The 27,860-nt window shown below is 48.4% G+C and overlaps 1 protein-coding gene across 2 annotated transcripts in view; it reads left to right on the top strand.

Moving 5' to 3' along the window:
- The first annotated feature begins 16,971 nt into the window (after positions 1-16,971).
- The window catches only part of Mfn1 (mitofusin 1), a 43,873-nt gene continuing 32,984 nt past the window's right edge, over positions 16,972-27,860 (top strand). For both annotated transcript variants that reach the window (XM_029566204.1, XM_008838666.3), the window contains exons 1-4: positions 16,972-17,183; positions 18,974-19,092; positions 22,708-22,843; positions 25,112-25,274. In XM_029566204.1, coding sequence (XP_029422064.1) covers positions 18,981-19,092; positions 22,708-22,843; positions 25,112-25,274 — 411 coding nt within the window. In that variant the 5' untranslated portion in view covers positions 16,972-17,183; positions 18,974-18,980. The remainder of the gene's footprint in view (positions 17,184-18,973; positions 19,093-22,707; positions 22,844-25,111; positions 25,275-27,860) is intronic.

The following is a 27,860-nucleotide window of genomic DNA, read 5'->3' as shown; positions in this document are numbered from 1 at the left end:
AGGTGCGAGTGATGTATCCAGGTCTGGACACTGGCCACCTTAACCGCAGTAGGAGTGGTGAGGATCGTGATGTGTGGCCCCTTCCATCAAGGTCTGAGGGGCTCCTTGTGGAGCCGTCTCACCCAAACAAGGTCTCCTGGCTTGAATCGTGCCGTTGGGCTGGTGGCAGTTCCAAGATGTGCCTCAGCAAGAGGAAAATGTCTTGTGCAATCTGTAAGGCCTGTAGGGACTTTGGAATTTGGGATTCAGACAAGTCAGTTAGCACATCTGAAGGCAGCTTGGGAAGCAAAGGGGGTGGTCAGCCATACATGATTTCATAAGGTGTTAGGCCTTGAGTATACGGGGTATTTCTGACCATGTATAGGGCAAAAGTTAGGAGGCCTATCCAGTCATCACCAGTTTCTAGGGTTAATTTGGTCAAGGTCTCTTTAAGGGTCCTATTCATTCTCTCTACTTGCCCTGAGCTCTGGGGGTGGTATGTGCAATGTAACTTCCAATTAGTCCCCAGTGTTTTAATTAACTCTTGAGTTACCTTAGAGATGAAGGCTGGTCCATTGTCTGACCTGATCACAGAGGGGAGTCCATACCTTGGTATTAGTTCATTGATGATCTTCTTAACCACCATTGAGGCGATTTCCCCCTTTGTGGGAAATGCTTCGACCCATCCTGAAAATGTATCTACAAAGACTAGGAGATATTTATAGCCATACCTGCCATGTTTTACCTCAGTGAAGTCCACCTCCCAATGGACTCCAGGTGCAGTGCCCCTCTCCCTTCTGGTTGGGGGCATGACTTTTCCTCCTGGATTGGTAACCTGGCAGGAACGACATCTGGAAAGACAGCTCTCAATCATTTTGATTAGATCGAAGATGTGGTACAGGGTCAGGAGTTCTTGTAACTACCTTTGTGGAGTTTATATATTAGGTCCTCTGCTGGCTTGTGCGGTAGAATGAGCCTCCCATCAGAGGTGTTTCTCCGTCCATGCTTGATCTTGGTATTTTCCAGGGAAGTTAAATCTTGATTGTCCTGAGCTGAGTAGGAGGGCTCTTCTGGCAGGATAACCAGTAGGTTCGAGGCTGTGAGGGCTGCTTCTCTGGCTGCTAGGTCTGCTCTCCTGTTTCCCTGTGCCTCCAGTGAATTCCCTTTTTGGTGCCCCGGACAATAGATGATGGCCAGTCTCTTTGGTAATCATATGGCCTCCAGGAGTTCCAAGATCTCTTGTTTATTTTTGATAGTCTTTCCTTTTGCTGTCAGGAGCCCCTCTCCTTGAATATAGCCCCATGGATATGAGCCATAGCAAAAGCTTAATGGCTATCCATGAAAATGTTAACAGTCTGGTCTTTACTTAGCTTTAGGTCCTGATAGGGCAATTATTCCAGCCCTCTGGGCAGAGGTCGTGACTGGTAGAGAGGAGGCCCACACTGCCCACAATGGACTGATGACTGCCACCCCCGCATACTTGGTTCCTTCCTTAATGAAGGTACTTCAATCCATGAACAGAATTAAGTCCAGGCGGGGCCATGGAACATCTGTCAGGTCTTTCCGAGTCCCATGTAAGCTGCAGAGTACCTCCAGGCAGTTGTACAGGACCTCAAAATCCGGTTCTGGCAGCAAAGTGGCAGGATTGAGAGTGGTGCTTGAGAGGAACTGGATGTGAGGGGGATTAAGGAGCAAGGCCTAATAATGCATCAGCCAAGCATCTGTCATCCATTGGTTGGGAGGATTTTTAAGGATCCCATCAAGTGAGGGATGGTGACCATCAGGGACTGTCCCAGGGTGAGCTTGTCTGCATCCTTAACCAATAAGGCCATGGCTGTGATAATTCTGAGGCAGCCCGGCCATCCTGAGGCCGCAGGATCAAGCTTTTCTGACAAGTAAGCCACAGGTCTCTTCCAAGGCCCGAGCATTTGGGTCAGGACTCCCTTCGCTATTCCCGCTCATTTGTCAACAAAGAGGTGAGAGGGCTCATGGATATCCGGCAGAGCCAAGGCTGGAGCCTGCAATAAAGCATTTTAATTTCCTGAAAGGCCCTGTCCTGAGTCTCAGTCCATAGGAAGGATGACTCATTCCCTCGAGTGGCTTCATACAGGGGTTTTGCCAGCTCGGTGAATCCGGGTATCCAGAGCCGGCAGAAGACTGCCGATCCCAAGGACTCTTGTAACTGCCTGCAGGATCTTGGGCTTGGAATTCCCATAATGGCTTGTTTTCTGGCTGGTGACAGCCACCTATGTCCATCCCTTAATATATGCCCCAAGTACATTACCTCCATGACATAGAGCTGAGCCTTCTTGGCGGAGACTTTATACTCCAATTGGTCCAAGATCAGGAGCAAATCTCTGGTGGCCTAAAGACAAGTGCCCTCATCCTTAGTGGCAATCAACAGGTCATCTACGTACTATAGGAGGCTTACCTCCGGGTGCGAGTCCCGATACTCCTGCAAGTCCTGATGTAGAGCCTTGTCAAAGATTGTGGGGGAGTTCTTGAACCCCTGTGGCAGTTGCGTCCAAGTGAGTTGTCCATGAAACCCCTGATTCGGGTTCTCACCACTCAAAGGCAAAGATGGGTTGACTTTCCTTTGCCAAGGTCAGGCTAAAGAAGGCATCCTTGAGATCTAAAACAGTATAGACCCTTCTCTCCAGAGAGAATGAGCTCAGCAGGGTATACGGGTTGGGGACTGTAGGGTGGATATCCTCTACCCTCTTGTTAACTTCTCTCAAATCCTGCACTGGGTGAAAATCGTTAGTCCCCAGCTTATTGATGGGTAGGAGAGGGGTGTTCCATTGAGATTGGCATGGAACCAGAATACCAAACTCCCTAAGGCAGTTTATGTGTTTGGTAATTCTTGCCCTGGCTTCGAGAGTCATCGGGTACTGTTTTACTCTTACAGGCTGAGCATTAGTTTTTAAAGTCACCATTATTGGTGGCTGTTGGATGGCCCTCCCTGGAGGATTAGTTTCCACCCAGACTCCAGGGATTGTTACCTGGAGGTCCTTAGGGATAGTGGTTGGTCTCTTTTGAGGGGGTGGGGTGTGCACTCTCCATTCTTCTTCTAATTGTAAGCATAGGATATAGGCTGCGTCCGGTACAGTCACATCAGGAGGTCCTGTCCCAGAGAAATGGATCTGAGCCTTCATTTTATTTAGCAAATCCCTACCCAATAAGGGATACAGGCACTCTGGGACCACCATAAAGGAGTGTGAAACTGTCTTCTTACCTACATTTACTTCCCTTTTGGTAGTCCAAGGGTGCTGAGTGATTCCCGTGTCCCCTTGCACCCAGGTGTGTTTACTGGTCAATTTCCCCATAGGCTCTTTTAAAACTGAATATTGTGCTCTGGTGTCAACTAGGAAGTCGAAGGCTCGTCCTTCCACTTGTAGGGTCACCCAGAGCTCAGGGTGGAGGCTCGCCATGCCCGGGCACCTTCAGTTTTCTAGGTTTGCCAACTCAAGGATCTTGGGCTTGGAGGGAGGCTGGGGTCCTGTCCTTTGAGGACATTCCCTAGCCCAGTGGCCCAGCTGTTTACAATATGCACAGTGGTCTCTTTTTAGGTGGGGCCAACCTTCCTGTGGGGGTCACGGGGCTCGGGTTCCCTTTTTCATAGAGGGTCAGTCTCCCCATTTGGGATTCGTTGCTCTTTCAGCCAACAATATCCTAGCCAGCCCTTTTGTTTGTCTTTCTTCAGGGGTTTCTCTATTGTTAAATACCTTGTTCACCACCGCCATCAGCTCAGAAAGGTTTTTGCCCTCAAAACCTTCCAGATTTGAAGTTTTCGTTTTATGTCTACAGCTGCCTCATTTATGAAAGCCATATTGATGGCCATCTGATTCTCTGGGGCCTCTGGATTAATGGGAGTATAAGTTCTGAAAGCCTCTAACAGGCACTCCAGGTATGCTTCAGGAGACTCATCCCTTCCCTGCAATCACCGGACTGACCTTAGACAAATTGGTGGGATGCTTAGCAACAGTCCAGAGACCCTCCCATAAGAATCTGGTGATAGACCTTTAGGTGTGTCCTACCTTTGGGGGTGTTATAGTTCCACCCCTCTGTTGGGTGCGTAGAGGAAAAGCAGCCATAATCAAATCCTCATTCTCTGTTGGTCACCCATCATTTCTAGGGACTGAGTGACTTCCCGAAGGATGTGGTTCCATTCCTCAGTGGTGAACAGGATATTTAATAACTGTTGGCAATCATCCCAAGTGGGTTGGTGGGTAAAAAGAATGGTATTCAAGAGGGAAATCAGGGTCTGAGGCTTCTCCGTGAAGGAGGGAGTCAGTAACTTCCAATTATACAAGTCACTAGTAGAAAAGGGAAAGTAGACTACTGGGGCAATTCCATCCTCCCTCGGGGGCCCAATCTCCCTCAGGGGAAGAGCCTGCACAATTCTCCCCTCCCCCATGAGTGAGTGTGCAATGGCCTGGGCTTGGCCAAGGGAGACACCAGCTCAGCCATGGGAGCTGGGGATGGAGACCGGGAAAGACTGGAAGAAGAGGAAAATGCTTGTGACCTGCGTTCCCTAGGTCTATCCTGAGCACTCACTGGGGCCTCCATAAGGTGGCAGGAGTAAATCCTCCTCTGGTGCCAAAGGGAGGACTTCGGGACCCGATGGGTTTTTGGTCTGGACTTTCTTCAGGGGAAGCAGAGTGGCTGACCCCTTAGGCCCTGATGGTGGGAATGGCAGTAATGGACACAGCCAGTGGGGGGGGCAGTGACCAGATACCGCCAACCTAGGATGTAGGGGATCTGGTCAGGGTGCCCCGGTTCCCTGGAGATAATTCCTTGAACCCTGTAGATGAGGGACAGGTTAAAAGACCCTTCAGGCAGCCATTCAACTTCAAAGGAGGGCCATTCGATGGTGCAGAAGGTCTGGAGGTGGGTCAGCTTGACACGGAGTCCAGACATGTTCAAAGCCGCTTGTTTGTAATCCTGAAAATGACTAAGAACTAGATCAAGGGGAGCTGAAGATGATGAGACTTTCTGGCCCATCGTGGGATAAGCTTCAAGAAAAAAGAATATAAGGAGAGGTATGAGAATGAGAAGGAGGATGGAAAGTCGATAGACAAGGCGGAGCCCCGAGCAGAGGGTATGGACAGTATGAGATGGCGGCTCCCTAGAGGGAGAAATGAAAATCTCGCAACATGCGGAGTCAGCTGAGGAGGCTGCCCCTGTCCCTTTCCCAAAAAGATTTGGCCAGCCTGGATTCCATGTCAGACTTGACCAGAATCTTGAGTCTGGCCCACCCGGATTCCACGTTGGACTGGCCAAGACTCTGGGTCGGTCCCGCCTGGATTCCACATCAGGCTGGAGTGCGACCCCTTATCAGAGGAGGAGTCGGGGTGTCCCCCGTTCTCCTCCAGCTCTTGGATCAATAGTGCATCTGCCTGATCTCCATTGAGCCCCAGGATGTCTGGACTATTGAAAAACAAGAGAGAGAGAGAGAGAGAGAGAGAGAGAGAGAGAGAGAGAGAGGAATGCAGGCAGAAATTACCAAGGCCGGCTCTGGTGGTGCTTCTGTGGGTCTGAGGTCTCTATTCTTGAATCCCGGATGAGCCCCCACCATGTTAGGGTTCGAGAATCAAGAATAATTCCCACAGATACCCAAAAAGATTATACACAAAGTTTAAGAAATTAAAGTAAAAGAAAAGACAACAACCATATGGCGGCTAGCCGGGCACTGACTTCATGAGCCAAAGATGGAGTCTGGCCCCAAACAATAGCAGGCAGGGTCTTTTATTGGGGAATTCCACAGAAACCTGTGTGTGCCAAGCATCTTTTTAAAATAATTGGATGTTCCCATATCCTGAGTACGGGAGAAGTCTTGATTGGTAGGGGCTGTCTTCAGGGCATTGGAATGTGCTGACTGATATCTTTTAGAGCCAGAAGTTTTTTTCATACCTTATAAGGCTTTTACACGTACAATATGCCTAAGCTTGTCTGGGCTTGTCTGAAGAAGCTAGCCAAAATGGAGTCAGAGCATTCTGGCTCTTCAGTATCTGTTTTGGATTCTAAACAGCAGATGATCCTGCACAGAATTTAATAAACAACCTTTTCTGGTTCCACAGTTATAACTGAATTCCTCATGGCATTGGTCCAGTGCTGGTTAGTGAGAAACTAAAATGCTGAAGAAGAGTAACAAAGAACACAGTCTTAGGTCTGGGAGGGACTTGGGCATCTCATCCAGGCTTCTAAGTACACAACACACAACAATTGTATATGATATACAGTGCTTATTTCATGGTTGTAAATCATGTTGTAAAGTTTAGCAACCTGAATCTCCACCTACTTTTTAACAGTTATTTATGTCAGTGTGTATACATGGCCCATGTCTGAATGAGTATGTATGAGAGTGTGTGTGTCAAATGTGTTTGTGAGTCTATGTGAGTGCATGTGACTGTGTCTGTGTGTGTGTATGTGGGAGTGTGGAGGTCATGTGTATGTGGGAGTGTGTTGGAATGTGGAGGTCGAGTATGTGGGAGTGCATGTATGGGAGTGTAGAGGTCAGAGGAAACTTGCAGGAGTTGGTTCGCTCCTTCCACCACTTAGTTTCCAGGATAGAACTTGGATCACAAGGTTTGGCCGCAAGTGCCCTTACCTGCTGAACCATCTCACCGGCCCTGAACCAATGATGTAAGGACATTTTTAGAACAAAACTAACTTTTTTTTTTTTTTTTTGAGACAGGGTCTCCCTGTAGTCCCAGCTGACCTGAACTCACTATGTAGACCAGGCTGGCCTTGAAATCACAGAGATCTGCCTGCCTCTACCTCCCAAGTGCTGGGACTAAAGGCATACGCCACCAGGCCCAGCTCTAAAACGAACCTTTTTAAGGAAAACAAATTGGCCAGTCATGCTGATGTTTGGGGTCTGAAGAATTCCCTGAATTGACCACTCAGACACCGAGTCTCAGTAAAAACAAAAGTGCTTTATTGGAGCCAACTGGCTGGGCACACAGTCTTGGGAGCTGTACTACGACCCCGAGCAGTGAAAGCACATGGCTTTTAAGCATGAAAACCACAAATAAACCACAAAGCAGGGGATTTCCATAGAAACCATACACAAAAAAAACAGGAAAAGAGTTGAACAATCTAGGGCTGATTTTCAGAGCCTTAACCTATACAGCCATTGGCTAGCTTACCTGGGGCAGAACGTTCTTCCTCTCCTGCCCCAGACCATTCCCATAGAAACCATAAACAGATGTACCAGGAAAGGGTTTGAACAATGGAGGGGATTTCCAGAGTCAGGTGGAGGGCAGCTCTTTCTCAGAGCACAGGGAGGGGGTCTGAGGGGCACTTTCCTTCATTCCCCACTTTTGTTTTGGGAAATCCTCTTGAATCAAACCATTGATTCATATGTGTCATCTAGGGGATTGCAATGGGCAACTGTACATCAGTTGTACAGCGGAGACCCTTTGTTTAACAAACTTGACTAGACCATTAAAGATACAGGGTCCAAAGGTTTTCAGACCAGGGAGCAATCTGAGCACTAGGAGGCGTCACCTCCGTAATAACCTTCCCTGTCTGTGTATCAGATCATTTCCAGACATAAGTCGGGGACTGGTAGACTCTTTGGGGGGCTGTCCCAGAGGGTAGAGTCAGCAGGAGCAGAGTCAAAGTGACACCGGGGGAACAGGTGAATTGTCTTTTACCAATCAAAGTTTCAGGGGGGTCTCCTGGGTGATGTTGGACCTTCCATTTTTCTTGGTCAACCTGGACAGGCTTGACGTACGAGTGATGAATCCAGGTGCACAGTCCATTCACCTTCACTGCTGTGGGAGTCTTTAGGATCACAGTGAATGGTCCTTTCCACTGAGGGGCCAATGTCTCCTTCTGATGTCGCTTTATCCAGACAATGTCTTCAGGTCGGTAAGGATGTGGAGTAGCTTGAGGCAGTTCATGCACGTGCTGGATCAGGGGGTGGAGGTGCTCCTGTACAGCCTGTAATGCCCTAATAGACTGGAGGATTTCATGATTAGATATTTCAGCCAACAGTTCTGACTTTAATGTTGTGATGGGGGGGTCTTCCAAAAAGAATCTCAAAAGGAGTTATTCCCTGGATATAGGGGGAGTTTCTAACCCTGAGGAGGGCAAAAGGGAGGAGAGTCACCCAGTCTGCACCAGACTCTAATGTTAATTTAGTCAAGGTCTCCTTAAGGGTCCAATTCATCCTCTCCACCTGTCCTGAACTCTGGGGATGGTATGCGCAATGTAGTTTCCAATCTGTCCCCAGGGCCTTTGCTAAGGCCTGAATTATCTGAGAGATGAATGCTGGTCCATTGTCAGGTCCTAACACCAGGGGCACACCAAACCTGGGAATGAGTTCATCTAGCAACTTCTTGGCAACTGTGGTTGCCATTTCCTTCTTGCTGGGAAAGGCTTCTACCCATCCTGAAAAAGTGTCTACAAAAAACAGTAAATATTTACATCCAAATTGACCCAGCTTTACCTCAGTGAAGTCGACTTCCCAGTGGACTCCGGGGGCAGTCCCTCTTTCACGTTTTCCTGAGTATTTATCACTTTTCAGGTAGGCATTAATCATCTGGCATGCCATGCATCTGGAGGTGATGTCCTGTATTGTAGCTGTTGAGGAGGGAAACTGGAAGCATCTGGTTAGTAATAACCTGATCTTTTCTTTTCCCATGTGGGTTCCTTCATGGAGTTGGCAAACTAGCATTTCCCCCAGGTGGTGGGGGAGGATGACCTTGTCATCTGGAGTGAGTCTCCATCCTGAGGAGACATACCCATTTGGAATTGTCTGGAAATATGTGTCATCCTCTTCTGTGTATGAGGGCTTTTCAGGTAACATAGGATTTTGCAGGGCTAGGAGCACAGGTTCACAAGGGGATTCAGCTATTTCCTTGGCAACTTGATCTGCCTTTTGATTTCCTCGGGCCTCAGGAGTGTTATTCTTTTGGTGTCCTGGGCAGCGAATAACTGCCACTCTTTTGGGCATCCATATGACTCTTAAGAAATCAATGATCTCGTTAGTTTTTTATAGTCTTTCCTTCTGATGTCAGGCGGCCTCTTTCTCGATAGATGGCTCCATGTACATGAAGAGTGGAAAAAGCATACCTACTGTCAGTGTAAATGTTGACAGTCTTATCCTCTCCCAGTCTTAGCACCTGAATCAAGGCTATCAGTTCGGCCTTTTGTGCAGAGGTTCCTTTTGGCAGGGCTTCCGCCCATAGGATATTCTCTTGGGTGATTACTGCTGCCCCTGCATACCTGACTCCATCTTTTTTTTTTTTTTTTTTTTTTTGGTCTTTTTGTGACAGGGTCTCCCTGTAGCCCCAGCTGTCCTGGAACTCACTATGTAGACCAGGCTGGCCGTGAACTCACAAAGATCGCCTGCCTCTGCCTCCCAAGTGCTGGGATTAAAGGCGTGTGCCACCACGCCCAGCAAGCAGATTGGTCTTTTTGAGACTGAACTCACAAAGATCGCCTGCCGTCCTGGAACTCACTATGTAGACCAGGCTGGCCTTGAACTCACAAAGATCGCCTGCCTCTGCCTCCCAAGTGCTGGGATTAAAGGCCTGCACCACCACGCCTGGCCTGACTCCACCTTTTATGTAACTACTCCCATCTGTGTACATCACCAAGTCAGGGTTCTTAGATCAGGTCGGCTTCCCTGGACATGCTGCAGCAGTTCGGAGCAATTGTGATGCACAGCTGTCCCAGATTCAGTCTCAAGAAGCAGGGATGCAGAGTTTAAGGCACAGGTCACCACATATGTCAGGGAGGGCACATCTAGTAGGAGAGACTGGTAATGAGTTAACCTTGCATTTGTGAGCCAGCGATCAGGCAGTGCCCTGAGTACCCCTTCAATACTATGGGAGGTGGTCACAATCAGTTGTTGTCCCAAGGTGAGCTTATCAGTGTCCTTAACTAGGACTGTAGTGGCCACTATGATCTTCAGACAGGCTGGCCATCCAGCTGCTACTGAGTCTAATTTCTTTGAGAAGCCACAGGTCTCTTTCAGGGGCCCAAAGTTTGAGCAAGCATGCCCTTCACTACACCACACCATTCATCTACATAAAGGTAGAAGGGCTTTGAGACATCAGGTAGGACTAGGGCTGGTGCAGAGGTGAGGGCCTGTTTTAGGTTGTCAAAGGCCTGCTGTTGTTCTCCCCAGGAAAATGCTGAGGGTACCCCCACCCTTGTTACCTTGTATAGAGGCCTGGTCAGTTCTGCAAAACCAGGTATCCATAGGCGACAATATCCAGCTGACCCCAGAAATTCTCTGACTTGTTAGGGGGCCAGCTCGAGGGCCTGGTCCCCTCTGCCAATTCTGATCTCTGGGCAGATATCTTCTGGGTGGGCGTTCACCCTGTCTTAAAGCCAAAGCCTGTGCCAGTTTTCGATTGTGATGTTCCTCATGTTTCTCCTGGGTCTCACGGTTATTGTAGACTTTTTGTGCGATTTCAAGCAATTCAGAGAGACTCTTACCTTCAAAGGCTTCCAACTTTTGTAATTTCTTCCAGATATCAGGAACAGACTGGGTCACGAAGGTGATGTTTATTGCTTGTTGATTCTCAGATGCCTCTGGATCGATGGGAGTATAGGCTTCCATCAGTCTCTCCAAGAACTATGACAGGGGCTCTGTCTGCCCCTGCAAAACCTGGCTGACTGACAAATTTGTAGTCCTTTTTGCAGCGGCCTGGAGACCCCCTATAAGAATCTGGCAATACAGTCTGAATGACTCCCTACCTGCAGGGGTGTTGGGATCCCAATCTGGGCAATGGCAAGGGAAAATTTCCTCAATCACCTCAGGATCCTCAGTTTATCAGCCATCTTCAGCTGGTACCCATTTCCGTGGTGAAGACGGTGAGAAGGAGTTGTTGGACATCATCCCAGGTGGGCTGGTGAGTAAGAAAGATAGTCTCCAGGAGCCCAATTAAAGCCTGGGGCTTTTCAGAGAAAGGAGGATTTTGTAATAAACAAGAAAACTGCAGCCAGAGAAATCCAGCGGGGGTCACAGCACAGAGGGGAAGGACGGCAGGGGTCATAACATGAGTGGGGAGGGGTAAGGACTGGCCATAATATATGGGATTTGGTCAGGGTGTCCTGGGTTTCTGAAGATCACAGCCTGAACAGAAGAAAGTTTGTTAACATCAAAGGACGGGGGGGGGGGGGGGCATTCGCGAGAACAAAGGGTGCGGAATTTCCCTGAATAGACCAGTATCTCCAGAGATTGCGGCCGCCTTCTGGAAATCTTTAAAATGAGAAAGAATTAGGTCAAGGGGAGTATCTTCAGATGGAGTCTTACCCATAATGGAAAAGAAGAGGATTAATCCAAAACAGAGACCAATGAGAATGAGGCAAACAGGAAGCAGAGACTTGAAACCAGGACAACACAAATGCTGTGTGTTCGACTGTTGTTGTGGGAGCGACTAGGGTCGATGCCAAATACCTGAAGGCCACAGGCAGTCAACCAATCAGATGGAGGGTCAGGGCGTCCCCTGCCCTCCAGCTCAGGGAGCAATACTGCATCCAGTTTCTCCCCCTTGAGCCCCCAGAGGTCCGGACAGTCAGAACAGAAACCAAAACAGACTCACCGTGAGAGGAATCAGAATTGAAGTCGTCGGGTGCCAAACTGAGAACAAATAAGACAGAAAAACAGACCAAGGGTCTTTTAGGGAATCCTGGAAAACCCCCCACAATGTTCGGGGTCCGAAGAAATTCCTGAATTGACCACTCGGACACTGAGTCTCAGTAAAAACACAGTGTTTTATTGGAGCTGACCAGCTGGGGACACAGTCTGGGGAGCTGTACTGTGACCTCGAGCTGTGAAAATGCAGGGCTTTTAAGCACAAAAACTGCAAAAACCACAAAGCAGGGGATTTCTATAGAAACCATAAACAGAAGAACCAGGAAAGGATTTGAACAATCTAGGGCTGATTTCCAGAGACTAAACCTATACAGCCACTGGCTAGCTTACCTGGGGCAGAACCCCTTCTGCTGCACACCATTCCCATAGAAACCATAAACAGATGTACCAGGAAAGGGTTTGAACAATGGAGGGGATTTCCAGAGTCAGGTGGAGAGCAGCTCTTTCTGAGCACAGGGAAGGGGGTTTGAGGGGCACTCTCCTTCACTGACACTTTAATCTCAGCACCCAGGAGGCCGAAGCAGATGGAGTGCTATGAATTTGAGGCTAGTCTGGGCTACAGAATTTTGAGCCAACCTGGGCTACAATGGAAAACACTGTTTAAAAAATAAGCAAGCTGGGGGGCTGGAGAGATGGCTTAGCAGTTAAGAGCACTGGCTGCTCTTGCAGATGACCCGGGTTCAGATTCCAACACCCAGGTGGCTGCTAACAATCATCTTGTAACTCCAGTTCAAGGGGATATGCATTGCATGGCATACAGACACGCATTCAGGCAAAACATTCACATGTTAAAAATTAAAAATATTATTATTATTATTATTATTTTTTTTTTGGTCATTTGGAGACAGGGTCTCCCTGTAGCCCCAGCTGTCCTGGAACTCACTATGTAGACCAGGCTGGCCTTGAACTCACAGAGATCCACCTGCCTCTGCCGCCAGAGTGATGGAATTAAAGGCATGTGCCACCACACCCAGCATAAGTAAGTTTAAGAACCAAAACTGGGATCTGGAGAGATGGCTCAGTGGTTAAGAGCACTGGCTGCTCAAGCAGAGGACCCTCGATCCCTAGCACCCACTTGGCAGCCAACAACCATTCATAACTCCATTTCCAGGGGATCCAACACCCTCTTCTGACTTCCATGAGCACTGCACAACATGGGTGCACTTACACACAGCCAAAATACTCACACACATAAATAAAAATATTAAAAAATAACCAAGGCTAGGGAGCAGAGGGGTGATGGCCCAGTGGGCAAAATGTTTGCTGGGGAAGTGTGAGGACTTGAGTTTGGATCCCCAGCTCTCACATAAAGCCAGGTGTAGTGGTGCATGCACGTCAGACCCCTAGCACTGTGGGGACAGAGACAGGAGGATCTCCAGAGCTTTCTGGCCAGCCAGTCTAGCCAATCAGTGAGCTCTGGGTTCAACAAGAGACTCTGTCTCAAAAAGGTGGAGAGTGACAGGGCTCCTGACGTCAACCTCTGGCCTCCACATGTGCACACGTGAGTGCATACACTCTAACAAAACACAAAACCTACCAAGCTGACTTCAAAGAGAACAGGACATAAAAGATTGATATGAGAGAAAGTGGTGGGTGATGTGTGAATGAGTGGGTCTAAATTCAGAATTCCAGTCCCGGCTTGTTCCCAGTTTGGAATTGACTAATATTGTTAGATGTATTTTACATTAGAATAAACTTGTCTTCTAAATTTCTATCAACTTTGCAAAAGTTTTTCCTTACACAAAGTGACAATATGCCCTATTTTTTTTTCCACTGGACACCAAGGCCAACACCTTTGAGGAGAAATCATGGTGAGTGCAGGGACAAAGTCCAACACCTGACTCTGACCTCTGTTCACACCTGACTCTAACCTCTGCTCCTTACTATATAAACCTGGCCACAAACAGAGGCTGGAGTGTTACTCAACTCTTCTCAAGCAGCCCACGGTTCTTTTATGCCTCCTTGGGCTTTCTGCTTCTCAACTGAGCAAAGTTATGAAGATCTACTATGTCAGTGCTAGGAATACAAAAATAAACTATGGGGCTAGAGAGATGGCTTCACAGGTGAAAGTGCTTGCTGAAGGCCTGGGACCCGAGATCCATCCTGGAATCCATGGTGAAAGGAGAGAATTTTGAGACAGGGTTTCATTATGTAGCACTTGGGAGGTGGAGGCAGGCAGACTCTCTGTGAGATCGATGCCTACCTGGTCTATATAGTGAGTTCCCGGTGGGCTAGGAGACCATCTCGAAAACAAAACAAAACAACTCCCCCTCCCAACTTTTTATTTAATTATGTGATGTGTATGTATACGTGACTGCAGGTGTCCTCAGAGGCTAAAGGTGACAGATCCCCTAGATCTGGAGTTACGGGTCACATGAGTGGGTGCTGGGAATTGAGCTCGGGTCCCCTGGAAGAGCAGTAAGGGCTCTTAACTGCTGAACCATCTCTCTAGCCCTGTTTTGTATTTTTGAGACTCTTCTGTTTTGTTTCATTGAGACAGTGTCTCACTCAGTAACCCTTGCTGGCCTGGAACTCACTATGTGGATCAGGACGGCTTCGAAATCACAGAGATTCATCTGCCTCTGCTTCTTGGGAGGAGGGATTAAAGTCTTGCGCCACCACAGTGCCAGCTTATCTTTCACTGAGTCCAGAGTCCACTGATTTGCTCAACTGGCCAGCAAGCTCTTGGAATCTGCCCTGACCCCCAGTCTAGGGTTGCAGCTGTGTGCTACCACCCCTGGCTTTCTTCTACATGGGTGCTGGGGCTCTGACCTCTGGCACTTCACAGACCAAGGCATCTTCCCATGTCTATCATTGCTATGTACACTGCAAAAAGGAGCTTCCTGCTTTGTGTCTGTTGCTAATTTGTGGAACAGAAATCTTCCAATATGGCCAGACATGATGTGACAGACATGTCATTTCAGCACCTGGGAAGCTGTGGTGGAAGGGTTATGAGTTCCAAACCAGGCCATAGTGAAATCCTGTCTCAAAAGCAAGGACTGACACTGGGGAGGGAGTTGGGGGGGGGAAGAGGGAGAAAATCTTCAGATTTATTACAGATAAATTCATCACATTTCCCCCCGTATAAATTGTGCTATGTCTTGTTTACAAAACTTTCTCCCACAGATTAGAGACATAAAAACTACTTTCCTACTTTTTTCTTAATACTTTTCCTATCTTCCCTTTTGTTTTTATTTTTCAAATATTTTATTCATTTCTGTGTATGAGTGTATTGCCTGCATATATGTAAGTCACATAATGCTCATGGAAGTCAGAAGAGAACGTTGGGTTCCTGTAATGAATGTAATAGAAACATAACAAATATCATAGAACTTAGAATATAGAAATAGAAAGCCAATCTGTAAAAACGAAAGTGATTGAAATCACAAACTATGTGACAGCTATGGTTGACAAGATAAGCTGAACTAGGAAGCATGAGCCTCAACTGAGTGAAACAGAATGTATGTGTGTGATAAGTAACCCAAGAGCAGTCACCATATCTAAGACACCAGTTGAACTCACTGACGTCAAGACAATGACAGACTGACAGTAAAAAGCATATAAAAAGCCAGAAACTCGGGCAGTTCACCGATGCTTGGCAACTTCTGAGACCAAGACAGACCGGCCGCATCCCGACTGTTCTTGCCAGAGACATCGAGACACCGAGACTCTACCCGAGACCCTACCCGAGACCTGCCACGACTGCACATGATCATCAGGACCTGCAGCCGAGTAACTTCTGCTGGGAGAGAGCAACGATCATGGTGGATGCTGAGAGCCTCCACACGGAGCACCTAAGGACTGGGACGTTGGGCTCTGGCCCTGAGGTACTCCATAAGATCTGGGAGCTCTGAACATTGGTTCAGTTCTTCCTGCTTCTCCCCTTGAGTGTTTGTGTTGTTTGTGAATGTATTTTGGGCTTGTTGTGTGAAATATATTGTATTTACAACCTCTCACTCGTGTGGAATCTCTTCTGTCTGTATGCGCCTGTCCTGGCTCTCCAGAGCAGCAATATTGGACAGTTCTGACCCTCAGTACTGATCCAAATCCACCTCAGGACAGTTCCCCTGGAACTAGAGTTATGGATGATTGTTAGCTGCCAAGTGGGTGCTGAGAACTGAACTAGGTCCTCCTCTAAGAGCAGCCAGTGCCCCTAACTGCTGAGCCGTCTCTCCAGCCCCTGGGATTTTATTTCTTCCATCTTTACCTTCGCTCTTCTTCAGTCTGTGTAAGTCTTCCTCCAGGTAGTCCCAACACTGGCCTAGGAAGATCCTGAGAAATGCGACCTCAGAAAAGACTAACCTGGTAGGCTTCAGGGTTATCACTTTAATTCCATCTACCCTACTGCCCTGAGGCTTTCTTCTTTCCTAACAGGAAACACAATCTCAAAGGACCTCATTCACTATTATTTGTCTGACAGTCCATCTATCCCAACAGAACACCCGTATTTATTTACCCAGCTCTTCCATGTGCCCAGAGCGGTCCTTTCCTGCCATGTACCCATTTATCCACAGCCCACAAAGCAGGCATTTTCAGTATTCCGATTGTATGGACGGGGTACTTGACATTTCCAGAGGTGAAGTAGCTTCCCAAAGCATTTCACTTGCTAGCTCTGGAAAGACATTCCCAGGGCACCTGTGGAGGAAGAAGCTGGGGTGGGTGGGAATGCAGACTCTCAGGCTGTACCCTTGACCAATGAATCAAAATCTGCAGTCTCACAAGATTCCGTGACTCCTAGCAAAGTTGAAACAGCACTGGTCAAGGAACAGTAATTCCGAGTGTCAACTTATTATTATTATTTATTTTTTATGTGTATACGTGTATTGCCTACATGTAGGTAAGTGCACCCGTGTCGTGCATCATGCAATGCCCCTGGAGGACAGAAGAGGCACGGCAGATTTCCAGGGACTGGAGTTATGGACAGTGGTTAGCGGCCAAATGGGTGCTGGGATTCGAAATGGGGTCTTCTTCAGGAACAATCAGTGTTCTTAACTGCTGAACCATCTCGCCACCCCCTCTTCCCCAACAATGGTCCTAGCCCAGGCAACCAATCAGTCAGGTGGTTGTCTCTCCGGGTTATCTGCGGTCTTGGAGCCCCACCCCTTCACTCCCCACCCCACCCGCTCACTCCCCACCTCACACTCACACTCAGATATCCGGGGGGCAGCCAGCTAAGCCCTGGCTCTCCTGAACCTTGAAAGCCCTGAAGAGAGAGGTACAGGGGAGAAGCTGTAAACTGAACAGAAAACCGTCCTCGTGTTAGGAGGGCCTGCTTACAAGGCTTGCCTTCTGCCCTCAAGAAAAATGGCGTCGGCGTGACGCGTTTCCGGTGTTGGAGCCACAGCCAATAGGAGCGGGGAGGAACCAGAAGTTCCCGCCAGCCCGGCCCTCCTCTCGGCGCCTGGCCTCTCCCGGGAAGATGAGCCTGCTTGGGGGCCGTGGCCGAGCTGCGGTTGCCGGGTGACTGCGTGAGCCGGACGCAGAGCGAGTCCGGCCGGAGGACGCTCGGGGTGACCTTCGAGCGCCCGGCGGAGGGCGGCAGCGGCGGGGCCGCGAGGGAACGGCGAGCGGAAGGCCTGGGCAGGTAGGTCCCCCGGCGGCTACCGCGGCCGGGCCGATACCGGCCCGGTCCACACTCGGTCCACACCCTGTCCACACCCGGTTCCCACGCACTCGGTCCTCACACACCCGGTCCACGCACCCGGTCCACACCTGGTTCCCACGCACCCCGTCCCCACGCACCCGGTCCACACCTGGTTCCCACGCACCCCGTCCCCACGCACCCGGTCCACACCCGCCCCACGTACCTCCGCGCCGCCCTGCAGGACTCCGGAGGGACTGGCTCCCAGGGCCGGCGCGCTCCGGTCCACACACACAGGATCAGACTAGGGTTTGTCTTTGGCCATTTTCGTAGGAATGCCGCGAACGTTTCGTGTTAAGCTCGGGTCCTTGAAGTCTGGGGACCGCGGAGGCCTCAGGCCGCCTTTGAGCCTGGCTTCCCCAGTTGTGGTGGAAGCACTTCTCGGTCCTGCGTGGTGACCTGGGGCCCGTGTTTATTTTTCCTCTGCACGTTGGTCACGGATTGTTGGATCTTGGCGGCTCCTAACCAGTTCTCCGGGTGCGGACATTATAGCCAAAAGAGTTTCGTCTTCACTGAAGGGAAATAAAGTAGAAACTGCAACCAAGATTTCGTCACTAGCTTTCACGAATTTTGCTTTATTTACTTATTTTTGCAGTACTGGGGACTAACCCTTGGACCTCTCACATGCTAGGCAAGTGCACTACCGCTGGCCACTATATCTAACCCTTTCTAAATTTTACTTATTATTATGTGTGTGAGTGTATTGCTTGTATGTAAGTGCACCTGTGTCATGCAGTGCCAACAGAGGTTAGAAGAAGGCATCAGGTGCCCTGGAACTGGAGTTACCAACCATTGTTAGCTACCATGTGGGTGCTTGGGCATCGAACCCAGGTTGCTGGAACCCACTGAGCAGTCAGTGTTCTTAACTTCTGAGCTCTCTCTCCAGCCCCTAACCCTTTTTAACCTTTTATTTTGAGACAGTTACTCAGGCAAGCCCAGGCTGACCTCCTAAATACCTGGGATTACAGGCCAGATTATAGGTGAAGCGGATTTCACCTGTTTTAGGGAGATGTCACCCAAAAGTAATCTTCAGTTTCAGGCCAGATGCTTTGTTTCCAAAAGATAATTACCTAAAATAATTGCCTAAAAATGCTTTCTTTCAAAAAAATACTTAAAAATATTTGTCCAAATTAATTTATGCTGTTGGGGAATTAAGGAATGAACTGGCAGGCAACAGAAAGGTGTGTGTTGTATTGTTATGTGTGTGTCTGTGTGTGGCTATGTGCACATGTGTACAGGAGGGTGTCAGATCCCCTAGAGCCGAAGTTACAGGTGGTTGTGGGATGCCCAGTGTGAGTCCTGGGAACTGAACTCAGGTCTTCTGCAGGAGCGTCCTCTCCAGCACCAGTTTGTTTTTTATATTGCATTTTATTGTGTGTGTGGGCACATATCCCACGATGTCATGTGGCAATCAGAGGACAGCTTGCTGAAGATGGTTATTTCAGGGATCAGATGCAGGCCTGGCAGCAAGTTCTTTTCCTGCTGAGCCACCTTAGTAGCACTAGGGTATTTGTTGCTGTTTAGCAAGACCTTCTCCAGGCTGGCTTGCTTCAGCCTCCTCTGTCCCGGGGTACAGGTCTATGACAACCACAACTGCCTTAGTTTGATTAGTCTTACTGTATTGTCCAGACTGACCTGGAGCTCTGGGCTCCAGTGCCATCTACCTCTGCCTCCCTATTGACTGGCATGTGCTACCCAGAGGCCTAACTGCTCTTCTGACCTTCTCTCCCTAGGAGCACTATGGCAGAAACCGAGTCTCCCCTGAAGCACTTTGTGCTGGCAAAGAGGGCCATCACATCGATTTTCAGCCGCCTGCTGGAGTTTGTTACCGACGGGTCACACTTTGTCGAAGGTTGGTGTATCTTCAGTTTTTCAAAGAATACATCAGAGCATTTTCTTATCTCCACCCTAGCTTTGTCTTCTTTCTCTTTTCGGAGATAGGGTCTCATGTGGCCCAGGCCTTTGAACTCAGTGTGTAGCTTTAAATTCCTGATCCCTGCCTTAGCCTCTGAGTGCTGGGATTATAGGTGTGTGCTACCACACCTGGCTTCAGCTGTTGAATTCACACTGCTTCTCTCTATGCTGTGAAGGGTACCATAATAAATAAGACGCAGTTCACAATTAAGAAACAAATAAGGTACTGGTCTAGTGTTTCATCTTATGAAGGACTCCGTTAATCTTCAAGTTTGCATCATGCTCCTCGTAAAGGCACAGCAAAGATAAGCAACATGCCTGAGTCACAAGTGAGGACAGCCTAGGCCTTCAGCCATCCTACCTGGCTCCTCCCTAATCTCAGGCAGGTAACAGGTGTTTTCCTAACCAAGTTGTATAACTGCTAAATCAAGGTTGCAAAGACTGTCTTACCAGGGTGTGCCAATTTAGGGAGAACTGTTGGAATTTCTTTTGGTTCCTGAGATATCTGTCCTTTAGGTTTGTGGTGGAAAGGGAGGGGCCTTTAAACTTCTGTGACTCTGAGGAGAATTTAATGGATTGGTAGAATCACTTCTTGTTCCTAAAATCCTTGCTCACCAGGTTTTAAGTTCCTCAGGTCGAACCCAGATGTCTCCAGTACTGAATGTGATGTAATACAAATTGTGCATGAGAAATAAAGTGGTGTTTTTTATTTCCACTTTGGAAAGAATTTAAGTCAGTACAGTGACTTGGGAAAACCAGGTTTTGAAGTTGACAGGGAGTAAAACTGAAAAGGTAATGGTAGTAATAGTGGTCTGTGTGCGAGCCGTCGTCTGTGTGTCTGTGTACGAGCCGTTGTCTGTGTGTCTGTGTATGAGCTGTTGTCTGTGTGTGAGCCGTTGTCTATGTGTCTGTGTACGAGCCGTTGTCTGTGTGTCTGTGTACGAGCTGTTGTCTGTGTGCGAACCGTCGTCTGTGTGTCTGTGTACGAGCCGTTGTCTGTGTGCGAGCCGTCGTCTGTTTGCGAGCCGTCGTCTGTGTGTGAGCCGTTGTCTGTGTGCGAGCCGTTGTCTGTGTGTGAGCCGTTGTTGTCTGTGTGCGAACTGTCGTCTGTGTTTGAGCCGTTGTCTGTGTATGAGCCAGTTACACATTGAGCACTGTGCAAGGGGCTCGTGGAAGGGCAGCTTTAGACTCCAGATTTCAATCTACTGGTTCAGGAGAAAATGTCACCAAAATATAGCAACTAGGAAAAGAAAACAAGAACAGTGAAGTGAGAAGCACAGGTGAGTTCAGTGCTGACGCAGTTGCTCCATCATTTGACAGGTGGCATTTTATTAATGGCCTTGGAAAGAAGGATGAGCCGAGTGAGCTAGGTGAGCACTGGGCTCGTTTCAAGCCAGTGTTTGTCTCTGATCACGTAGCTGACCAGATGAATCTCTGTGCCTTCCTCCAAAAGAGGCAGATAGGAAGGGTCGTTAGCTTGTCTCCTGTTGCAGAAATGGAACAAGGTGCAAAGTCTGTCTGCTCCGTCTTAGAAATGGAGAGCTCAGGCCACAGTGGGCAGCTGACCTTCCTGAACCCTGGCAAGCCTGACGTGATTCTTTTCTGCCTTTTCTGTTGATTGAACTCTGTAGCCCTTGCCTTGGGAAGCAGGATGTGAGGTCATGAGGTGATGGCTTGCCTAGCTCCCAAGCTGAACCTCTCTTTCATTTCTGAGGAGTTCCCAGCCAGATTTCCCACCTCAGCACACAGAAGAACCCTTTCCAGCTCAAGGTTGGGATGAGCAATCGTAGATGGTGTTAGGCTCTTATTTCTCTTGTTAGAACTGGATTAAACTTTTTTACCAATTTTAATTTTTTTTTATCGTGTGTGTGTGTGTGTGTGTGTGTACACATACACGTGTACACCTGTGAACATGCCATAGCACATGTGGAAGTCAGGACACCTTTTGGGAGTTCTTTCCTTCCACCATATGGGTCCCGATAATCAGACCAACGTCAACAGACTTGGAGGTGTGCCTTCGCCCACTGAGCATCTCCACCCCTAGAACCGGAGAGGTGTGGACCATGGTGCCTGGCCTAGTTTGTATTTTTAATAAATATTTACTATTTTTATTTTATATGTATGCATGTTTTGTCTGCATGTGTGTAAGTGCACCCATGTCCTGCAGTGCCCACGAAGGCCAGAAGAGAGTGTGAGATCCCCTGGAACTGGAGTTACAGATGGTTGTTAGCTGCCATGTAGGTGCTGGGAATCAAACCCAGGTCCTCTAGAAGAACAGTAAGCATTTTTAATCACAGAGCCATCTCTCCAGCCCCCATATATTTTTTTTAAAGCTTAGTTTATTATTATGTATACATTTTGCCTTAATCTATGTAAGTATACCCATGTGTGTAATGCCCACAGTGGCCAGAAGAGGGTGTCAGATCCCCTGGAACTGGAGTGACTGATGGTTATTAGCTGCCATATGGGTGTAGGGAACTAACTTGGGTCTTATGCAAGAGCAGCCAGTGTTCTTAACTGCTGAGCCACTGCTCTAGCCCTTTTTTTTTTGTCTTTTTGAAGCAGGGTCTCCCTGTAGCCCCAGCTGTCCTGGAACTCACTATGTAGACCAGGCTGGCCTTGAACTCACAGAGCTCCACCTGCCTCTGCCTCCCAAGTGCTGGGACTACAGGTGTGTGCCACCATGCCTGGCTGCCCCCGCAGTTTTTATTTTATGTGTTTGTGAGTATATGCTGTATCTGTACAGTGCCCATGGAGACCAGAAGAGGCATCAGATCCCCTGGAGCTGGATTTACAGGTGGATGTGAATCACCTGATATGGGTGTTGGGAATCGTACTGAGCAGGAAGTGCTCCTAAGGACTGAACCCTCTTTCCAACCCCCTAGTTTGAATTTTTGAGAGATAAATGAATAGTAAACAACTCCTTTGACTGGGTCTTTGAAATTTATAATACTTTTTGAAATTCTTGCAGACATGATACTCATTGGAACAGGTCATATACCTTTTACCAAATACTCAGAGCAGTAAGTCAGTGGTAGAGCACCTGACTTACTTACATGCATAGGTTCAATCTCTTGCCTGCTTCCCCCCTCCTCCAAAATACTCAGATACTGTGGACATTTAAACATTTTTTGTTTTCTGAGACAGGGTCTCCCTGTAGCCCTAGCTGGCCTGGAACTTGCTATGTAGACCAGGCTGGCCTTGAACCCAGAGATCTGTCTGCCTCTGCCTCCCGAGTGCTGGGATTAAAGGCGTGTGCCACCACGCCCGGCCATTTTTAACTTTTAAAATTTATTTATTGTGTGTGTGCATGAGCGTGTATGCATGTATATAGGGGAGTCTGCTCTTTCCTTCCACCATGTGGGTCCTGGGGATTGAATTCGGGTCGTCAGGCTTGATAACAAGTGTCTTTACCTATTGAGCCATCTCACCAGCCCTGAACATTTTTATTTTTCAAATAATATGTTAATGTAGAACAAACTGAAATGTACAGTTTTATGTATTTCATTGTATAATATTAACTTACACTCTTTAATACCATTTCAATTTGCAGCAACATATAGGAACCCAGAACTTGATGGAATAGCCACTGAGGATGACCTCGTGGAAATTGAGGGCTACAGAAACAAGCTTGCTGTCATTGGGGAGGTGCTTGCGCGGAGACACATGAAAGTGGCCTTCTTTGGCAGGTAACCCTTTGTGGCTTCGTCCAGGGTGGTCTCCACCAGGAACTTTCCTGGCTCTGCCCACGCCCCGCCTTTGCCTGGTGTGCAGTGGGTTACGCTTCCCTGCTCCCCAACTTCTGGGCAGGGGAGGTTGGTGAGAGGTGGGGAGACTGGTTTGGCAAGCTTGGTGCTTCATTAGCAAGGAAGAGTAGAATGGCTTGACTGGTTGTGTGCCATTGGAAGGATTGTGGGCAGGTGTTTGTGTTTTGTGATGTGATGTGTAGCTTGGTGCTTGTTAGGCCTTGGAATAAGAGTTCTCTCAGCCCTTGATAGGTGTTCAGGTGTAGTTTTCCCAGCTGCCAGGTTGCATCATAACCAAGGCCCACCCTAGGAAGTTTAGGAATCTTTGGCTTAGGTCATGGTTGAGATGGGAGAGCTCATAACATAATTCACAGGAACAGTGACTAGATGGGGGCACAGGCTGGTCCAGGAAAACTAGGAAGAACTGGGCTGCTGGGACAGAAATAGATTTTGTGTTCACATTCGTCTTGTCAATTTTCCTGAATGATGGGAATAGCTTTTCTTACTTACAGTGGGCCCTTTGAGCCCAGTGCCTGTATGCTAATGAGCTGGGTTAGGCCAGCCCTCATACATTTTTAGGGTGGGGCAGTCACCAAGCCTTGAGAGTAGGAACTTTGTAGCCCTCAGGAAGGAGGGTGGGCTGGTAGGTGGGAAAGATGCATTATAAAGACCCTTAAGCAGATGGGCACACTGCCTGTGCTTAGGAGCCTTCTGTGGGTTCCAGTAACCTGAGGACTCTACACTGTCGGTGGGCCCCCAATTCTGATGACAGATGAGACCCAAAGTTGCCTTGAGGATAAGGGCCCCAAGGCTGTGGCAGTGCCTGAGGATTAACCCTAAGGGTGGTTGTAGGTGTCCTAAATTACAGCACAGCTGCAATAAAAAAAGACAAGAAAAGGTTTCTGATAAGTAGTTACCATTCCCTGCCTCTTCTGGGGGAAGTTGGGACTGGTTTCCGTAAAATAAAGGTATGACTCTTTTTTTTTTAAAATGTGTATGAGTGTATTGCCTGCATGTGTGTGAGTGTACCTGTGTCATGCAATGCCACAGAGGTCAGAAGAGGGCTTTGGATTCCCCTGGAACTGGAGTTAAGGACAGTTTGTAGCCACCATATGGGTGCTGGGAATCGAACCTGGGTCCTCTGCAAGAGCAGTCAATTCTCTTAACCACTGAGCCATATCCCCAGCCCCAAGGTATGACTCTTAACATCATCCTATAGAAGGGTGACATCAAGAGAGATGATTGCGTCCCCTTGAGGTCGAATGCTGTTTGCCAGGGAAGCAGATGCTCCAGACAGCTTCTGAGGTTTGAGTGGATTGATTAGAAGACAAAGCCCTGACGGGGAGGAGGTGTTCCTTGGGTTTCAGGGCTGTGCTGGTTTACTGTGTTTGCACAAGAAGTCACCTCAAACCTAAATTAAAAACACTCTTTTTATGATGCACACTGATCCTGAGGGCACAGTAGGGCGTCCTGTCTCTGTTCTGTGGTGTAGGACCTCGTGAAGGTTGGGATGGCTCAGCATCTGAGGGTTGGAGCCATCTGAATCTTCACTCACATGCCTGGTGCCTGGGCTGGGGTGACTTGGGGGCTCAGTGGAGCACTTCCTAGACCTCTCGGTAAGTTGGCTTCTTGAGACGCAGCAGTCATCGTGGGTGACTTCTTCCATGGTGAAGACTCCCAAGTGTATGGTGACCCAGCAAGCGGGGCAGAGCGGTCACGACCCCTTATCGTGCCTCAGAATCCACCTCGTGTGGCTGTGAAGCCACCACAGAGCAGCCCAGTTTGAAGGTTAGACCGTGTCTTGTCGTAGGAGAAGCACCACAGACCTTTGGTGATTTCAAATTATCACAGGAAGCAAGAAACAAAGACTAAGGATAGTGTTGTGGGAAAGGCGGGATTTATTTTCTGTTGTTCTTTTTTCTAAGTGTGCATTGCTAGTATTTAAGGAGGCTTGTCTATCTGCCTTTCTGCCTGTTTATGTTTATTTTGTTCTGAGACAGGGCCTTATGTAGCTGAGGCTGGCTTAAGCTCCTGATGGCTGCTGCCTCCATCTCCCAAGTGCTGGGATTACAGGTGTGTGGAGCGGGTACCATATACTGCTTTAAGCTGTCCATCTTTTTTATAAAAATGAAGTCTGTGAAATGGGACCTGTGGAAGTGTTTGCTTGAGCGCCAGCACAGAACACAGTTTTTACTTTGTTTCGTGTTTCAGGACAAGTAGTGGCAAGAGCTCTGTGATCAACGCGATGCTGTGGGACAAAGTTCTCCCGAGTGGGATTGGCCACACCACCAACTGCTTCCTGAGTGTGGAGGGAACTGATGGGGATAAAGCCTATCTGATGACGGAGGGGTCGGATGAGAGGAGGAGTGTGAAGGTACACTCCCAGGGAAGCAGTCTCCAGGGTAGGGAAGGGGGACAGGTATTCACGTTGACGACTTGCAGAACCGTCACTGGGTTGGAGTCCTTCAGGTTTTTCCTTTAGAACCAGGTTGTCAGAAGGACATCTGTCCTTAGCGTTCTCTGTGTGTTGCACATGGATCCCAGGGCCTTGTTTGTGCGAGAGCTGCCGCCACTGGATGGCAGCCACAGCCCTGCCCTTAACTTTCAATAAGGAAGGAATTTATTTTTTATTTGTATTTATTTATTTATTTATTTATTTATTTATTTTTTGGTCTTTTTGAGACAGGGTCTCCCTGTAGCCCCAGCTGTCCTGGAACTCACTATGTAGACCAGGCTGGCCTTGAACTCACAGAGATCCACCTGCCTCTGCCTCCCAATAAGGAAGGAATTAAGAGGGTTTCAAAAGTGTTTAATGAAGATTATTGGAATTTGTTGTTGCTGTTTAATCTCAGGTTTATCCTTTTTTAAGCTTTGTAAAAGATGGACCTGGAATCAATTTTTAATATGATTCTTTTTAGAAACAATTTTCCCTTACGAAAAGTTACAAAGCAGCATTCATGAGTAATGTAGATTTATGAGACAAGAGCCAATGGCCATGTGTTTTTTTTTTTTTTTGGTGGGGGTTGGGAGGTTGGGGAGTGGTGGGCTGGCGATCACTTTGTAGTCCTGCCTGACCTGGAAGTCACCATGTAGACTAGGTTAGCCTTAAACTCACATGAGATCTGCCTGTCTTTGCCTTCCAAGTTGCTGGGATTAAAGATGTGGGCTCCACACCCCACAGAACTCCCTACTTTTCCTTAAGGTTTTAGGTGTGAGCCAGGCTCTTGCATGTGGTGTCTAGGGACTAATGCTTGAGCTACAGCCCTGGTTTTTCACCAATTTATTTTTATAGTTTTATATTACATTCATTCATTTATTTATTGGGTGTGTGTGCATTGGTGCCCATATGAAGGTCAGAGGACAACTTGCCAGGGTGGACATTCCTTCTACCATGCGGGTTGCAGAGACTGAACTCGGGCCTAGTGGCAATTATACTTACCCACCGAGCCATCACGCTGCCCAGCTCATGAGTGTTTAGTTCAGTGTTATTGGGCTGCTTCAGCCAACAAAAGAACAAAATACAGAAGAAAATGTCAGCTCTGGACTGAAAGGATATGGCAGGTGTTGTCTCCTGTAGCATCTTGTTTCCTCTGAGCCTGGGGCCTAGGACCCTCAGACTCACTAGACAGTGCTCTGCAGGTGAGATGCTCCTGTCCAGCCTTTGTATGTGGGTGTACAAGTGGTATGTGCCTCTGGAGGCCAGAGGTTGGTGTCTGGCATCTTCTCAACTGCTCTCCACTTTATTTTTTGAGATTAGGGTCTTTCACTGAACCTCAAACTCACCAATTCAGCTAGACTGACTGGGCCAGCGAGCCCCACGATCCTCCTGTCTCACCTTCCCAGCACTGTAATTACAGGCGTGTGCTGCCATGCCCAGCCCAGCTTCTACATGGGGCTGGGAATCTGAAGTCGGGTCCTCAGTGCATAGCGAGCACTTCACAGACTGAACCATCTCCCCCATCCCTGTCCCCTTTTTTGAGATAGGATCTTACTGTGTAGTCCAGGTTGACCTTAAATTTTAGAGCCTCCTGTTCCAGTCTTCTTAAGGCTGGGATTTCAAGTATGTGCCTCCACACCCAGTCTCAGCCACCGTAAGTAGCAAGTCCTTACCCTCAAATATAGAAGTTCAGGATTAAAGATCCATACCTCTGTGTGTGTGTGTGTATGTGTATGTGGTGTGTTTACACACATGTGCACAAGCACCCATGTCTGGTGCTAAAATTCCTTCCGGGAGGTTCGAACAACATCCGGCCACCTACCTCCCTTGGTCCCTACGATAAAGCGAGGTAAGATTTCACCATACTACAGTTTGGAAAACCAGTGAGTTTATTGGACTTACTTACAGAGCAGTGGGTGAGGGGTCACTTACAGGAATATGGGTGCTCCACTCCTAAGGCCGCACTGGACCGTCCTCATCCAGGCAGGGATTGTGACTTCCCAGCTGCTGTACAAAATGATGAGACTCTCCTAACCTGTTTATACACCCTTAGTCCCTCCCTCTCAGCAGCTAGGGCTGACTGGCTGGTTGGGAGGTGTGACTGACTCTCCTTACCTGTTTGTACAACCTTAGTCCCGCCCTCTCAGCAGCTAGGGCTGACTGGCTGGTTGGAGGTGTGACTGACTCCCTGCCCCTCCTTTCTTGCAGAGCAGCAACAGTCAAGTCTGCGATGATGCTAGGTAAACAGGTGCAGCCGCTTCCCCAGCTTGGGAAGAAGGTGCCTGTCCATAGCTTGCCAGTTGGAGGATAGTCCTGTGCCGCAGCATGTGCTGGGCGCTGTGTGTGCTCTGCTGTGGAGCTACATCCCCAGCGCCCTACCACTTCCAGCTTTGCTAAGCTGTAGATGAGGTCAGGAGTCCAGGTCATGAGCTCTGTGTGGCCTCTATTAGCTAACTATCTGTTACATCTTGTTGGATGGTGCATACCCTTCAGATTAGTTATTAGAGAGAAACAGATGTTTCT

This window comes from Nannospalax galili, unplaced genomic scaffold (assembly GCF_000622305.1).
Source record: "Nannospalax galili isolate Female #2095 unplaced genomic scaffold, S.galili_v1.0 scaffold179, whole genome shotgun sequence".
Classification (NCBI taxonomy): Eukaryota; Metazoa; Chordata; class Mammalia; order Rodentia; family Spalacidae; genus Nannospalax; species Nannospalax galili.
The sequence above is the reverse complement of the archived record's forward strand: the minus strand, read 5'-3'. Positions and strand labels throughout refer to the sequence as shown.